This window comes from Artemia sp. Qi Xiang Cuo, chromosome 5 (genome assembly GCF_049724085.1).
Source record: "Artemia sp. Qi Xiang Cuo chromosome 5, ASM4972408v1, whole genome shotgun sequence".
Classification (NCBI taxonomy): Eukaryota; Metazoa; Arthropoda; class Branchiopoda; order Anostraca; family Artemiidae; genus Artemia; species Artemia sp. Qi Xiang Cuo.
In genome coordinates this window covers 56,982,029-56,997,185 of record NC_142798.1, presented here as the reverse complement: position 1 = coordinate 56,997,185, position 15,157 = coordinate 56,982,029, and the positions used below count along the sequence as shown (strand labels likewise).

The 15,157-nt window shown below is 34.1% G+C and overlaps 1 protein-coding gene across 2 annotated transcripts in view; it reads right to left on the bottom strand.

Annotated features, from left to right (window-relative positions):
- MCTS1 (malignant T-cell-amplified sequence 1 homolog) overlaps positions 1–15,157 on the bottom strand; it is a 126,903-nt gene that overhangs the window by 53,220 nt on the left and 58,526 nt on the right. For both annotated transcript variants that reach the window (XM_089088920.1, XM_089088919.1), the window contains exon 3: positions 14,561–14,661. In XM_089088920.1, the coding sequence (XP_088945046.1) occupies positions 14,561–14,661 (101 nt within the window). The remainder of the gene's footprint in view (positions 1–14,560; positions 14,662–15,157) is intronic.

Genomic DNA, 15,157 nt, shown 5'->3' with positions numbered 1-15,157 from the left:
ATATACGTCATCTGATGAACTTAGAATGCCATCTAGTTTTTGGTCTCGAGATCAGATTTTTTTGTAAATAGATTTAGATGTCTCGTTTCCACCACTATAAATTATTCTGGAAAGATATTTAGCGTATTTCGATTTGGTCGTTTCCAAAACCCGAGAAGGTGCGTCATATTTTCATAATTCTGCAGGGGAGCATTTTAAGATATTACGATTTAAGAAATTAAGGTTTTAAGCGTTTCGTGGGAATAGTCTCTATTCAAGAATTTAAATAGACTAAAACGTCTGTAGAACTTTAGTATGTAAACGAAGAATATTGCTTCATTTCGCCATAAAATACAAAAACTTCTCTTAGATAATCTTTGGCTGGAGGAGCTAAAACATATCTTAATCGCGGCCAGCCTTTAATGCAAATAAAGGGTAAACGCAACTCTGCAAGCGCGACTGGTAAACTAAAATCTACAATAGAAATCTTCCTTACTTTCTAATTACTTTTCTAAAAAGATGAGATACACCTTTTGGTATTGGTCACAATGATTTGCCTTTGAAATTGGTTAGAATTTGTATTTTTCTAAAACCGCATGTTTTACTTTAGGATTAGTATTATTCATCGAGAAACTTGCTAGTATTACTATGGCCCTAGTGATGCTAGCCAGTTCTACGTTGATGTCTTTGTCGAATTTCTAGTTTACACGATGAGAAAAAAACACTCTTTAGATTTTGCTAACAACTCATAGGTGCATTTTCAAGTTGAGAAAAAGACATGAATCTTACATGAGATTGATATGATTCTATTTCAATCCAAATACTAGTTCGAGAAATTAGCCCATGGCAACGGAATCCTCATTTATTGCATGGGGAACTTACAGATTAGGCTTCAATTAAATTGAGAATTTTCATGGAAAACATCATCTCATGAAATACTCCATGAAAACTTTTCATAAAAAAACATCATCAACGCTCAAGCTCAACTTCAATCAAATTGAATAACCCTAACAAATGCACAATATTGCTATATTTGAATAAAACAAAATTTCAGTAAGTTCTTCAAAAACTTTTCAATCCGCAAAAATCAAAATCTCCGTCTGGTTTATGATCCTGGCGTAGGTGACCTGCACTTTCCTTAAAATTCAAATCGACAACAGAGTTACTATGAATGGAGAACGCTAAGGAAACACTATTAGTAATTTATTCTGTCATACAGTACGTTGTATGATTTTGAATTGGATTATATTTGATTTCACTAAGATAGTGAAATAGGGCATGGGGCCCATGACACAATCAATTTATTTAGAGGAGTTCAGTAACCGCATAATCTCAAGGAGCAAAAATTTCACAAGCCAGTATCTAAAATAAAATTTAAGTCATATCAATCTTTAATACCATTTATTATTGATTTTAACTTAAAATAAAAGCGATAGCTAATATTGTGGACCATGTGTTGATTTCAAGTTAGGAAAGAGAAAAATAATATTGCATATGGCTCTCCAGTAGTTACGAAAAGAAGAAAAATAACTATACAATATTATAATTATATTGGTAACTATAACAAATTATATTCAGACACTCTCAAATCCTGAATATCTTAATATTTTCTACTCACCCATGGAAAAGTTTTTAAGCAGTATCTCCTCTAAATTAACATTTATACAGAACTTTTAGAAAAAAAATTGAAATATTTAAAAGATAACAATTTTTTCCTTCCGGATATTTTCAGACGTATATGTAAATTTTTTCTCTAAACTGCTTATGGTTTCTGTGGAATTTTCAATAATGAGATATTGTCATGCAAATTAAATGTAGGTGATAACTTAGTGAAGGAACTTGGGCTCTAGACCATATCCTCATTCTTTTATCAACACTTTAGAGCCCATCTCTTATCCAAGGCAAAGCAAAAGATACGAGTATCAAAAGTAATTGTAACAAGAGAACAATTTTCGTAACGCGGCTTTAAAAAAAATGCAAAAAAGGAGAAATAGTTTTAGTAAGTTAAGTTTAGTAGCTTCAATGGTACATTCAGTTAACGATTACTGAACCTTTCGATCAAACTTTAGGAATGTATAATCTTTGTGTGACTAAAAGGTTTTGAAACCTATTGAAGAGGGGATATCCTCTACCTCGTTAGATGAGGAACAACTAGTAAACAAAAAATTACCAATTTTTATTATGAATGCGTTATTAACATTCCTAAAAAGCTGGCACTAAGCAATGACAACCTTACAGTTTCATTCCAAAAATAATTTGAATGCACGTGATATTAATCTTATTATTACTAGCAATTATTATAATTAGGTATGTGAGATATTTTCAAACTGGTAACAAATTAAAACTAACAGTTTGTGGAACAACTGTTTTATTTTCATAATACCTTCTGACGTCAGCAAATAATGAGACAAATAAAGCCTGCCTATATGTCATCAACGGTCCACGATACTTAAGTAATTAAATAATTCTTATGCAAGCTCAGACTTTCCATGAGAGATAATAAGTTTTATCAACATAGACTAATAAAGAGTTCTTCCTGCAAAGATTTCTCATTTTCAAACTCAAAGACTAAATACTTGATACTTGAATCTAGAATGTCATTTTTTTGTTTTTTACATTAGACTGTTCTTATTGACAAATATATTAAAGTAGTTTTATGTCTGTTTTGGGGAATATGGGTGGACTTAGATCAGGGGAACTTGAGACTCAAGGCAGGCATGCCTTTCCAAAAACTAACTAACAAGTATGTGTCCAATAAGAGAGTCATACCTACTCCCACCATTTACCGTGCTCCAGACATCTAAACATTTGCCTCTCAACTACTTGGAATATCTATTTGGGCTTTTCTCCGTTTACAACTAACTAGGTCTTGATGCAACCTACAGCAAAATACTTGATAACTTCAATTCAGAATCAACGGTTATCCACCGAAGCTGTCAAGTTATCCACCGAACATAGGCTACTCAACATGTTTATTTTAAAACAGTGGACTTACAGTTATGAGCGCTTTGTAGAAGAGAGAAACAACCAAATTAAATTTTACTCTGCTGTCAAGTTATTGCAGCTTATATATTTTTATTTAGAGATCTAAAAATAAAAGTTGATCTTAAATGCGTCACAGAGCCCCGCCTCTTTTTTTAATCGTTAATAATAATGAGATGCGATAGAACAAGCCCTAATTTTCTTTAGGTATTTATAATCTTCGGACTGGAATGAAAAAAAAAATCCATTGAACTAGTTATACTTTCATAGATTCATACAGACATAAAATCGTTTTCTATATTTTTAGCTTCACTAAACTTTAAATTTTTAATATCGTCCTTCTCTGGAAGTAAAGATTAATTGACACGCTCAAGCGAGGATCATTAAGCAATTGCTTTTATTCTTAGGATTTCGCAGTTGGTCAGGTAAGATTTGTCGAATACGACTTATATTTGACCCTTTTTTATCAACTATGAAGTGGACCTCCCTGATGTTTTCAGAGTGAATCATACACTTTGAACTTCTTCCCTCCCGGGCATGAGAAAACGCAAAAAATGATTCGTTTTGAACTGCTATAAAATCTGTTAGAAGATGTAATAATCAGCTGTAATCTAAGCGCTTTTTAATGATGGTTCATCTCACTTTGCATTCTTATAAGAAAGGCAGATGGTATAAAGTTTACCAACACTCGTCAAGTCCTTCCAAAGACAGAAATGCAAACAAAAACAGAAACTCGAAGGAAAGGCTCAAACAATAAGTTAAGCATAGAGCATCTAGGGGCCAATGAATAGGCTATAAGTGGTGAAACGGCATTTTTTCAAAACTTTGCCGCAAGAAATCCTTTTTGAGTCTACCTGGATATATTTTTCGAATGCCGATATTTTTCTTTAAGGCAAGAAAATAAGCAAATAACACGAACTTTACGGCCAATGAGTTAATTTGTTAAATTTAACAAAAAAAGTTAAATTGAGTTAATTTGTATTGAATGGTATGAAAAGAGTAGAAAGAGTGAATGAGTTTTGGTTTATGATAAAAGATTGTGTGACGCTGCTCAAGTCACAATAGTGGCTTAATAAAACGTCATACGTTCTTACCATTTCTACGTTTGTTGATAATGTTATTCAAAAAATGTGTTGTAAGTGCCAGTTAAGTATGATGTATTATTAGTTGAAAATAAAAGTCAAGTAAAAGTCAAGTCAATGTCTTTTATTGTACGTTTTGAAAGTTATACGTACATTCGAAGGCTTACGGTGCAAAGTGTGTATAAGATAATAAATCTAAAGATTACATATATTGGTATATTTAATTAAACGATATAAACAAGGATTAAAAATGTTTTACATTTTTGAAAGCTTCAATTATTTTCTCTTGAAAACAACAAAATGTCGTTTAATAGTGTTGATTCAGTCCCTTTTACCCCCCCCCCCCAAAAAAGCTTCAATTTTCTCTTGAAAACAACAAAATGTCGTTTAATAGAGTTGATTCAGTCCCTTTGACCCCCCCCCCCCCAAAAAAAAAGTTGCATAAATAGAATCAAAGTCTTTTTTTTTCAAAGTAAAAAGACTTTATAGCAAAGTCTTAATAAAAAGTCAAAGTATAAAAGACAATAGCAAAGTAAAAAGTCCTACAAAACAAAAAATAAAGAAATTAAAAATAAACAAATCCAAACGTATAATAAATATGAAATAATACAGGAAATAGAACAAGATATTAAAAGAGCCATAATACATGGAAAATGTTAAAAAAGCCTTAGTAAATAAAATAATGCTTATAGATATTATATATTTATATTATAGATAGATATGTACGAGGTTTCATTAAAATAAAATTTTTCCTACAAGCTGAACAGACATTACGTTTTCTTACCGCAGTGTTTCAACAAACGATTTTAAGACAGATTCTAAAAAAAAATAGGCTGACAATTTTTTTCCTTATGACTAATAACTGGCAATGAACAAAGTATGGAAGGTGAACGAAGAAAATTGACTAAATTGAAGCAGTAGAAGCATTATCGTAAATGGCAAAATCAGTTTCAGCTCTATAGCGGGTACTCCGTATAGCTTAGATTACTCGTTTTCTTTTTATTTGAAAAACTTCCAACAATGAGAAAATATATTTAAGAAATGGAATAGGTCAAAAGCTTAACAACAGATCTGTACGAAAATGTGCGACTTTTTTCTTAAAAACGTTACATAAGTCCTAACTTCAGCTATAGCCCCTCGGGCGAACGCAGATAAACTTATTTTAGAGGGCTTGTTCAGAGGGAGGCAATAATTTGAAAAACAAAATAAGCGAGTTATATGGAAAATAGAAGGAAATTTTAGAAATCATTAATATCTCCCGAAATGACGGGGGGGGGGGGAGAATGAGTCCAAAGTCTTTCCCATCCTGCATGTGCCTCAGTAACCAACCGCACATCATTAGCCTTCCGCCCCGGGGAGCAGTCTCCTACCTGCATGTAACCAACGGTATTGTTACACCAGGATATGAAGAATATAGAGGGTTATGGTTCCATATTAAGGACAATCCATTTGAAATTATGCTTCGTTTATTGTCAATTGGACAAAAAATTGTGCTTCGTTAAACTACTCAACAAGAGTGTCTTCCACTAAATGGCAATTCACTTTTAGAGATATTCTGGTCAAATAAATCATTGATTTTTTAGTACGATCTAGATCTATACAATTTAAGTCTTGGAAAGGAAACAGTTTATATATGATACTTGCAATGTGGTAATGAGGAATTAGATTGCGATATCCAAAAGAAAGACACGACGATATTTCCGTCCTAAAAATGGATACTTATATAGCCCATTGAATAAATGAATACACATATCCACTAACATTAATCATAAAATATAGATTATACTGTAAAAAATAGTTTTGTTTCAAAATCTTACTTTGTATAGGTGATTACCATGCATAATACATTAACCTAGGTGCCCTTATAACCCTAAAACTGTCCGCTCAGTGTTTTCATTCAGCTAAGTGATAAGTTTCATCTAACAAATGACTTCACAACTTTTTTGTCAGCTCAGAATGAGTAAATAGATCAGCAGACCACTGCTCCGTCAGCAATTGCCTTTAGAAACAACACCACGTACGTTATCCTCAACCCTATGATCATTCGAAATATAGTGCCACCCAGTTTGGAAAGCATTTCTCTGCCCACCAAGAAACAACTTGTATTGGTAGAAAACCTAGTCAAACAACACCCTCCCCCTAGTAATAAACTCAAAACGTTTCACGAATGCCATACAGCAACTGTCCGGTTGGTTGAGATGTTGCGCTTTTTAAATCAATCGAGGACTTCTATACTTATGGTGAGCATAAATCTGATACAGAAATTCACAAGAGCTCTGAACATACACCCTAAACCTTTCATGAATGAACTAGGATCCCTAAGTTCATTCAGAGCTAAAATAAATAGTCGCCAAATTTAATCTCTGCAGGCCTTTAACTCTGCTTTAACTTTTTTTATTTGCAATTTTTCTTACACCTGTAACATTTTAGCTGTTTTTTTTCCGCAGCTATAAACTCCTCAAAGGGGTATTACTGCTTTTTTGCTATTGACATATTTTGATAAGTAGAAAACTAATCAGTTTCATCTTCAGTAACTATTGTGTCAATCCATTTCTAGTGACCCATGGCCAATTACTCAATTTTTTTTAGCTCAATTGTTTCTTAAAAAAAGGACAGAAAAAAACAAATCGAGAGAAATTCAATGTTTAGTTCCGCCTAAGAAATAATATAGTGTTATTTGGATATTATTTAGCACATATTTATTGTACAAAATTTATAAATTGTAGAGAGGAAAAATTTAAAATTGTAGACTTGTTGAGATTTTTGTTAAGTTTTTTTGTCAATCGCGAGATTATTATTGCTTCAAAAGTTATCGCGGATGGTTTCGGGGGGCAAATGTTCAAGAAACAATTTGAGAGGGCGATAAGAATAGATTCGAAACCAACGCAAAATACTATCAGGAACAAGAATCTAGAGATTTCAGGAACTCAACTTCTCTCTCTCCCTATAGCTACATCGAAAATACAGACATGTTGTACCAATTTTGACTCATGATTATTCAGGGCTACATAGGGTATGGTCCTTACGATTTGACATTAATCACCAAATATCTGTAGCATCATAGTATAATAAAGATAAATCAAAATAAACCAAATATAAATATCGAATGTCATACTCAGGAGTTTCTACATATTCTACATACAAATCCTTAACATTATAAAAACCTAAATCATCACAGGCTTCTCAGTGCTATATTACATATATTTGGAGTCTTATCTGATAAAGTATTTGACTACAATCAACCAAATTTTAATCTTAATTTTAATTAATTGATTAAATTAATTTTAATCTTAAGCTCGTTAAAACTCAAGTATTGAATCAATTACAATATTATCAGTATAGATGAGTTTCTAGTTATTATTATTTTCTATGGGAGATCCAACTGCGGTATTCAGAAGATAGAAATTATCCAGAGAAAGAATACGCCCTAAAAATGAATAATAATAAAAGAATGTTCATTAGTTTTATGATGATATTCTTTTGTATTCTCAAGAGAGGGGCAGTTAATAAATTTTAACCTGAAACATGGGCTTTTTTCTTAATGCAGAAAAAATTAATGAATAGCTTAATATAGAGAGGATATTGGACACAATATAATATCCTTAAACATTCTACTTTAAAAAGACAATAAAAAAAGGCTCCGCAATGCTGCTTGTTTTAAGAGCAATAAAATCAATGGATAGGTGAAGATACGGAGTTACTACGAAGATACGTTATACTTGCTAAGTCGTTTCGCTTCTTGTAAAGCAGATACATAGAATGTCACTGCTGTGGTAGTCTTAGAAGCCTTAGGTTATCAGGAGTAGAGTAAATTTTACATGGTATAAAAAAAAAAAAAAACAAAAACCACTCTACTTCCTTTCTTTTTTTGTTTTTTTAACAGTCAATAATTTTATTTTTTTATCTTTTGTATTTTACAAATATACAAATTTATTTTTTAATGTATTATTTAACCCCCATTTTGTACACAAGCATTAAGTGATACAAAAACAAATATTATCTCTGACCTCAGCATAAAAAAACACACAAATGAGTCACTAAAATTAAAATAATTTTTAAAAATGTTTTTCTTACAGGCTTGTGTGATGCACAATTGCTTGAAAGTTTCATCTCTGTTTTTTTTTTTTTTTTTTTTTTTTTTTTTTTTTTTTTTTTTAAGGTATAGTACAACCAATTTAGTATGGAAATTCGATTTTTTCAACTACTTTGGCTATCGAAAAAATAAAGAAATTACATATTTCGGAAGTGGTAAAAACCCTTAAATATAGTTGGAACTAAACAAAACGCTGGAAAACGACTGATTTTCCAAAGTTTCACAAAACGCCTTGGAATACCACAACCGACCGGGCGTATAACCAGAGATAGTGTTGGATGCATACGAGAACGGGCCAAAGTCATACTAACCGTTAAAAAAAGCGACAGACAGAGCAAGATGTCTTTACTGAAAATAGACGTTCCCTCATATACCCACCCCCCCCCCCCTCATTTTTTTTACTTTGTAGATTCGCTATCTAGTAATTTCATAAAATATTCTAGTACATTTAGAAAATTTTTGCAGAATTCCATAAACTTTCAAAAGAGTCTGCTGATGTATGCTTAACAAAAACTTGAATTTAGAGGAATCTTCCAAATATACTGCCTAAAGTTATAAATAAAGTACCACACTAATAAAAACAGTTGTGAAAAGCAACTGATTCATAATGCAATGGACAAAGAGTAACGAAAAACCTGCGATAAACAAATCCTTACAAGTACTTTTTTGCCCAACTATTACTGAAAGCTTTTACTTTTAAGCGAAAAATATTCTTTCGATTATTATGTTCTCTTGTATCTGGTATCAGGACTCGAACTATTTAACATTTCTTGATTTAATAAAAAAAAAAAAAACTGTTTTCCAAAAAGTTTTCGTTTCAGAGAAGACTAATCCATATTAAAACATAAACAAGAAGAAATAGTCGTATAATATGTCAAACTGAAAAATAACTCATACTATGGACAAATGGATGAAACTTAACCCGAAAATAAATTTGAATGAGTAATCAAGTCAAACTCAATACAAAAGACATTACCAGAAATAAGAATTAAACGTCTGATTTAATTACAGAAATAAGTTTGAAGCTAACCGGAGAATAAACAACTTTTCTGGATATTCTTGTGTGGCGAATTGAGTCAACCAGTTTTCTTCAACTTTCTTTTTGTGTTCATTCTATGGACCAAGGGCGCCTCGCTTGGCCCCTTGTATATGCCTTGTTAGTTTAAGCCAATGGGAGAAAACATACATTTTTGGTCCAGCTACAAGTGTCACATATCGATCCAATGAAACTTCAAAAACGAAATCTACCTCGCCCTAAGTTTCAAGTCTATAAGAACATAAAATTTTGTTGGCCTATTGGCTTCATGAATCGATACAGCCAAATTTAGTTTCAATTCTTTTTTGCATAATGATCCAACTGACCCAAAAACTTATGAATGCAATTAGCAAGCAGATTTAAGACACAAAATTCATGGCCCTATTTTTGGGCGTCACAAATCTTTTGGTCTTGGATCTAGGACTATCAAAAACGTTCGAAGTACAGTAGCTTTTTTGGTCTGGGCTGAATAAAAATATTACAATGAGAGTCCTGATTGATTGGAAAAGAGCTGTTGGCCGATATTCGAGCGAAAAAAATCGCTTTTCAATTCTTTTTCTGTGAAAATGTCCCCCTAGTCCCCAGGACTTATGGGCAAGGGCGGATCCAGGATTTTTTTGCGGGGGGGGGGGGGGTTACTAATTTTTGACTCAGTTTTCGACTAATTTTGCTGATTTTTACCTAGGTTTTACTAATTTTCGACTCGGTCAAAAATTTCGGGAGGGGGGGGGTTCAAACCGGGTATGCCCTTTATATTGGCAGATGTAATGGTTTACGTAAATTCCAAAGATAGACGATAAATGTCGGTACATGGTCTTTATTATATAACGTGAGAATACACATAGAGAAAATAAGGTAGCACAAGAACAACTAGCTACGACGAAGGCGAACGATGGACTGCCCTTAGAAATGAGCCAAGAATATAACTTTCCTGGAACGAAAGTTCCAGCTACTGGTTGTTCAACCATGCCTGGGAACGGGCCCTTTCCCACGACTAGCTTTAGTCCCAAGAGCCCCCCTGGAATGCTCTCGTTGACACATAAATGCCCAAATAACTAAGAAATGAGATACCCGGAAAAGCTTCTCGAATTGATGTTAAATACTTTACAGATTCTCCCCCCTGTTTTAAGTTAAATTTCCCAAATTTGGCTTATCCCCTTATCATTAAACCCCCAAACTTTAATTGAATTCAAAACATCCCCTTCTCAAATCATTCACTTCTCGCCTACTAACATTCTACAGCATGAACTAGTAAACAATTACATTACACAAACACTACACAATACTTGAAAAAGTATAAACTTACATGGTATAAACGAACCACACTAACAAGAGTAGTCGGAAACTGGATATTTTAACACTTCAATTTTCTTTGTATACTTTAAAATAGACTTGTTCCCCGTACCCCTGAAATTTGATGATGGCAAGAAAAGTTGGGATTATATATAAACTTTCGATTAGGGAAAAAGGAATGACCGAGTAAGGGTAATTAATCCTGAAAATACCAGGGACAAATAATTGTAATAGCATAAACTTATAAATAATGGAATAGATATGTCAAACATTGCAGTTTGATTGGCCTACCATGCTGCAATGACGTCAAGATATTATTACCAATAAAATCCTCGGGGTTTTATTGCTATGGAACGCCTCGGTTTGGACCTATTTGGTTTTGCTCTACTAACTTGTGTTTCGACAAATGGCAGTACTACTGTTGATATCTCTACATAACTATTAGCGCTACGCATTAAAACCATCCCGTGAGGCATCAACCTCATCCCACTGGACCTCAAAACCAGCCCCCTTTCCACCTTTTTTTTTCTCATCCCACGGGACCTCAAAACCAGCTCCCTTTTCCTGGATATCCAAACCGCCCTGCGAGGCATCAGTACTATCTCGCAGTGCAACAAAAAAAAAAAACATCCCGTGAGGCATCAGTACCATCCCACGGGACCTCAAAACCAGCTCCCTTTCCATGGGTAGCCAAACCGCCCTGCGAGGAATCAGTATCATCTCGCAGTGCCACAAAAAAAATATCCCGTGAGGCATAAGTAACATCCCACGGTACCTCAAACCCAGCTCCCTTTCCCTGGTTAGCCAAACCGCCCTGCGAGGACTCAGTACTATCTCGCAGAGCAGCAAAAAAAAAAAACATCCCCTGAGGCATCAGTACCACCCCACGGTACCTCAAAACCAGCTCCCTTTTCCTGGGTAGCCAAACCGCCCTGCGAGGAATCAGTACCATCTCGCAGTGCCTTCTCATTATCATTTAGTCCAAATTTCACCCTCGTCAGCGCAGAACAAAATTCATCGGAAAAAGAAGACGTGTCTCCTTTCTCCACTATCTGTTCTATCTGTTCATAGTGCTTTGCAACCTTGTACGCATCACCTAAACAAAACAAAAAAAAAATTCTGCACTATTCTCTAACAAATACCGTTTGTAGGACGGTCTGATCCCCTCCTTGAATAAATTAAGAGCAAATCTTCCAAGGACTACACCACCATCCCTGGCTTCTGAGGACACCTACATTATCTTCCTAAATTTTGCATCCTTTTATAGAATAGATATGCTCTTTCATCCTGAAGTTGAGTCACGCCTATATAATCTGCAGCCATTTCGCCAACTATTTTGCCTGGGGCATATGCTACAAGTAATCCACGTTTTAAACTTGACAAATTTATAATCGAGGGGAGTCAAATAAAAGAAATGGAAATATGCCATTTTCCCTCCACTGTTTTACAAAATCATAAGCAACCTTTTTGTTATATCTAGTTTCCGCCGGATCGAGAATAGGAATAAAAACTGACATATTGATATCAAAATTTGAAAAAGCAATTACTCTAAAAATTTAAATGTTTGTTTTAAACACCGTTCTTTAATTACGGACGCTAAATTTTGGGCAATAACTTCACTTCTAACAACAAGGATCTAATAAAATTTACTGGGTTGTTTAGTCGTGTTAAATCACTTACGAAAGATAGTCCGTTTCAAATCCTATTGTAGTTGGTCTCACTTAAATCACTAGCGTCAAATGTAGTCACAATTGAGAAATAATTTTCGATTATCGAATTCAAAATGTTAAATTTTGGTTGGAAACTGTCAAACGCAGATCCCACGTCGACTGTATAAAATCAGGTAAAAAAAAAACCCACCAAACGTAGAATGGCTAAGCGAAGGTAGAAATCAACCGGAGACTCTCAGTTGTAGAAATTTGAATTAGTAGGTAGGAGCTATCGCGAGAAAATCCATAGTAGGCATTGTATAACAGCCTATTTCAAAATGTTCATTTAAAAGAACGTGTGTTTCAAGAAGGCACTTTGAGTAGAAGAAAGTTCAATAGCTCGTAACGTTTCGATGTCTTTTTAATCAGTCTTTTGCAGTATTTGCAGATCAATATCACAGTCTGGTAGCGGGCGAAATACTCTTCAATATGTTGCCAGTATTTAGCGTAAGATGTCGTAAGTACTTATAACGGTCACTCAAATGTCACTTGGAGGTTTTCCATTAGTGATATATGCTCCTCTAGTTTTAACCACTTGCCACCACTCTATAAATCTCTGCTGTCACCACTCGGTAAACCTCTATTTAGTTCTTTATTTGTATGCCCTTTATATTGGCAGATGTAATGGTTTACGTAAATTCCAAAGATAGACGATAAATGTTGGTACATGGTCTTTATTAAATAACGTGGGAATACACATAGAGAAAATAAGGTAGCACAAGAACAACTAGCTACGACGAAGGCGAAAGATGGACTGCCTTTAGAAATGAACCAAGAATATAACTTTCCTGGAACGGAAGTTCCAGCTGTTGGTTGTTCAACCATGCCTGGGAACGGGCCCTTTCCGACGACTAGCTTCAGTCCCAAGAGCCCCCCTGGAATGCTCTCGTTGACACATAAATGCCCAAATAACTAAGAAATGAGATGCCCGGAAAAGCTTCTCGAATTGATGTTAAATACTTTACAGCGTCTTTGATTTACTTGACATCTTCACCGTGCATATATTCTAAGTTCCACGGGGGCTGATAGCCAGAAAACAATTTTTAACGCTCTCGTATCTGTCCTCTATTTTCAAGTAAAAACTTGACGTACAATCTGCCCCGGTCCCCTCAAGCCATTTTCGATATGTATAATATCTTTCAATTTGCATATGCCTCCTTCTCAAGTCAAAATTCAAAGGTAACGGCACGCCCAAACACCGCTCATGGTTTGGATTCGATCCCCGGAACCATTTCTGAGATATTAAAGATATACTATTTGGACAACATCGGTATCCATACTGTCTTGCGATTTACATCACTACCTTATTGCGAATGCATCCTAGTCTTATAGAGGCTTATAGTGTCAAAAATTTAAGCGGACTCGATACAAAATGTTTACCCCGTATCCAAAAAAAAGTCACATATGTGCTAAAAAGGAGAATTGGTCGAAACATTTTTTTCTTACAAAATGAACAACAATTAGCAAACAATTTCATTTCCCGTTAAAATATTTGCAAATACCTGTTAATATTGAAAGCTCTACAAAAATAAGGGGTAAAAAAATCTTGGTTTTAAAAGAGATTAGTTCAGCCAAGATGAATGTCATATGCTAAGTGAAATAAAGTCACTTACGAATTTTCGCTAAAATATTTCTTAAACATGGTTTTTCGTGACGTTACATCTTTATTAAATTATCTACAATCCCTAGGGAATACTATTGAAACCGAAACGTATAAAGCTGATAGAGTAAAAAAAAACTCATTTCCTCTGAAAATTACTAGACGGGATTGATTTTGCCTAAAGTAAGCAAAATCCAACAATCTTTCAAAGACTGAAAAGCAATTATAATGTGCAGAAGTATTCCATTTCGGCATTAAATATCCCACCCCCAAAATTTTGGGCCTCAGCATTACACACCAAAACCTGAATCTTTTGAATGATCCAAAATCAGCTCAAGAGTTAGTTAAATCTTTGTTAGAACGAATGTGCGACATTTTGAGAGACTCACAACTCCAGCGTAAACTTAAAATAATTATTTATTATTTCTTGCCAGTAATTAAAAAATATATGAATATTTGTCTTTATTGAAGCCTAATAAAATCCTTCACCAAGATATAACTCTAGGTTCACAGAGGACATTTTACTGTAATAGGCAATATTTGTGAATTGCATCAATGAGCAATTTTAATCGCCGTTATGTTCACACAGTATTGTCTCTTCCACAGCTGTTACTGTTATTTAAAAGAAACTTAACCTTCGATTTATATGGTTGTTGCTGTAGTGTAGAAGAACTGCCTAGTAGCTCGATAAAATTTGAATTTTATGAACTTCATAAATTGCGAACATTACCCCTAGTAAACATCCGTGTGAGCCTAGAGCAAGGATAAACTTAAAGATTTTCTTACATCTATGGAGTAGCCTGAGGGTAGGAATCCAAGGTCCCTCGCGATGTCTGAAAAACAAGTAGTCTCCAATAGGATTGGCGATGATTTCTATATGATCATGGCTGAAAAATAAGACAGTCTAAAACATTGTTTTGGCCCAAAAAGGATACAGACACTGGTAAATATAGCACACAATTTCGTCTTGGTTGAGAAACAAAATTTGTTATCTTAGTAGAAGCAAAGAGTAGGGTTGAGAATTGCAAGAAAGATAATCAATCGACTGAAATTGGCACTTTGGAGAAACACGACTGAATTTAAGAAAGAAACTGAAAATAATAGAAACAAAGTGCGTATTCTCCTCTACCAACCTAAACCTAATGGCAAACAATTGATGTTTAATTTGCGACTTAACAAACTCAAGTTTTTTCCATGACAATGAAGATCAAGTTTAAAACTTACTGCTAATATAAATAAACATAAATGTGAGAGGACAAACTGCCCTACCACCCCTCCCCGAGTCCTCTGCTCTTTGCGCTAAAGTCTAACTTTATTTTCAATTAAAATATTCTGAAATACAAAGGTAAAAATTAGACACCAGTGAATACTATTATGCTATAC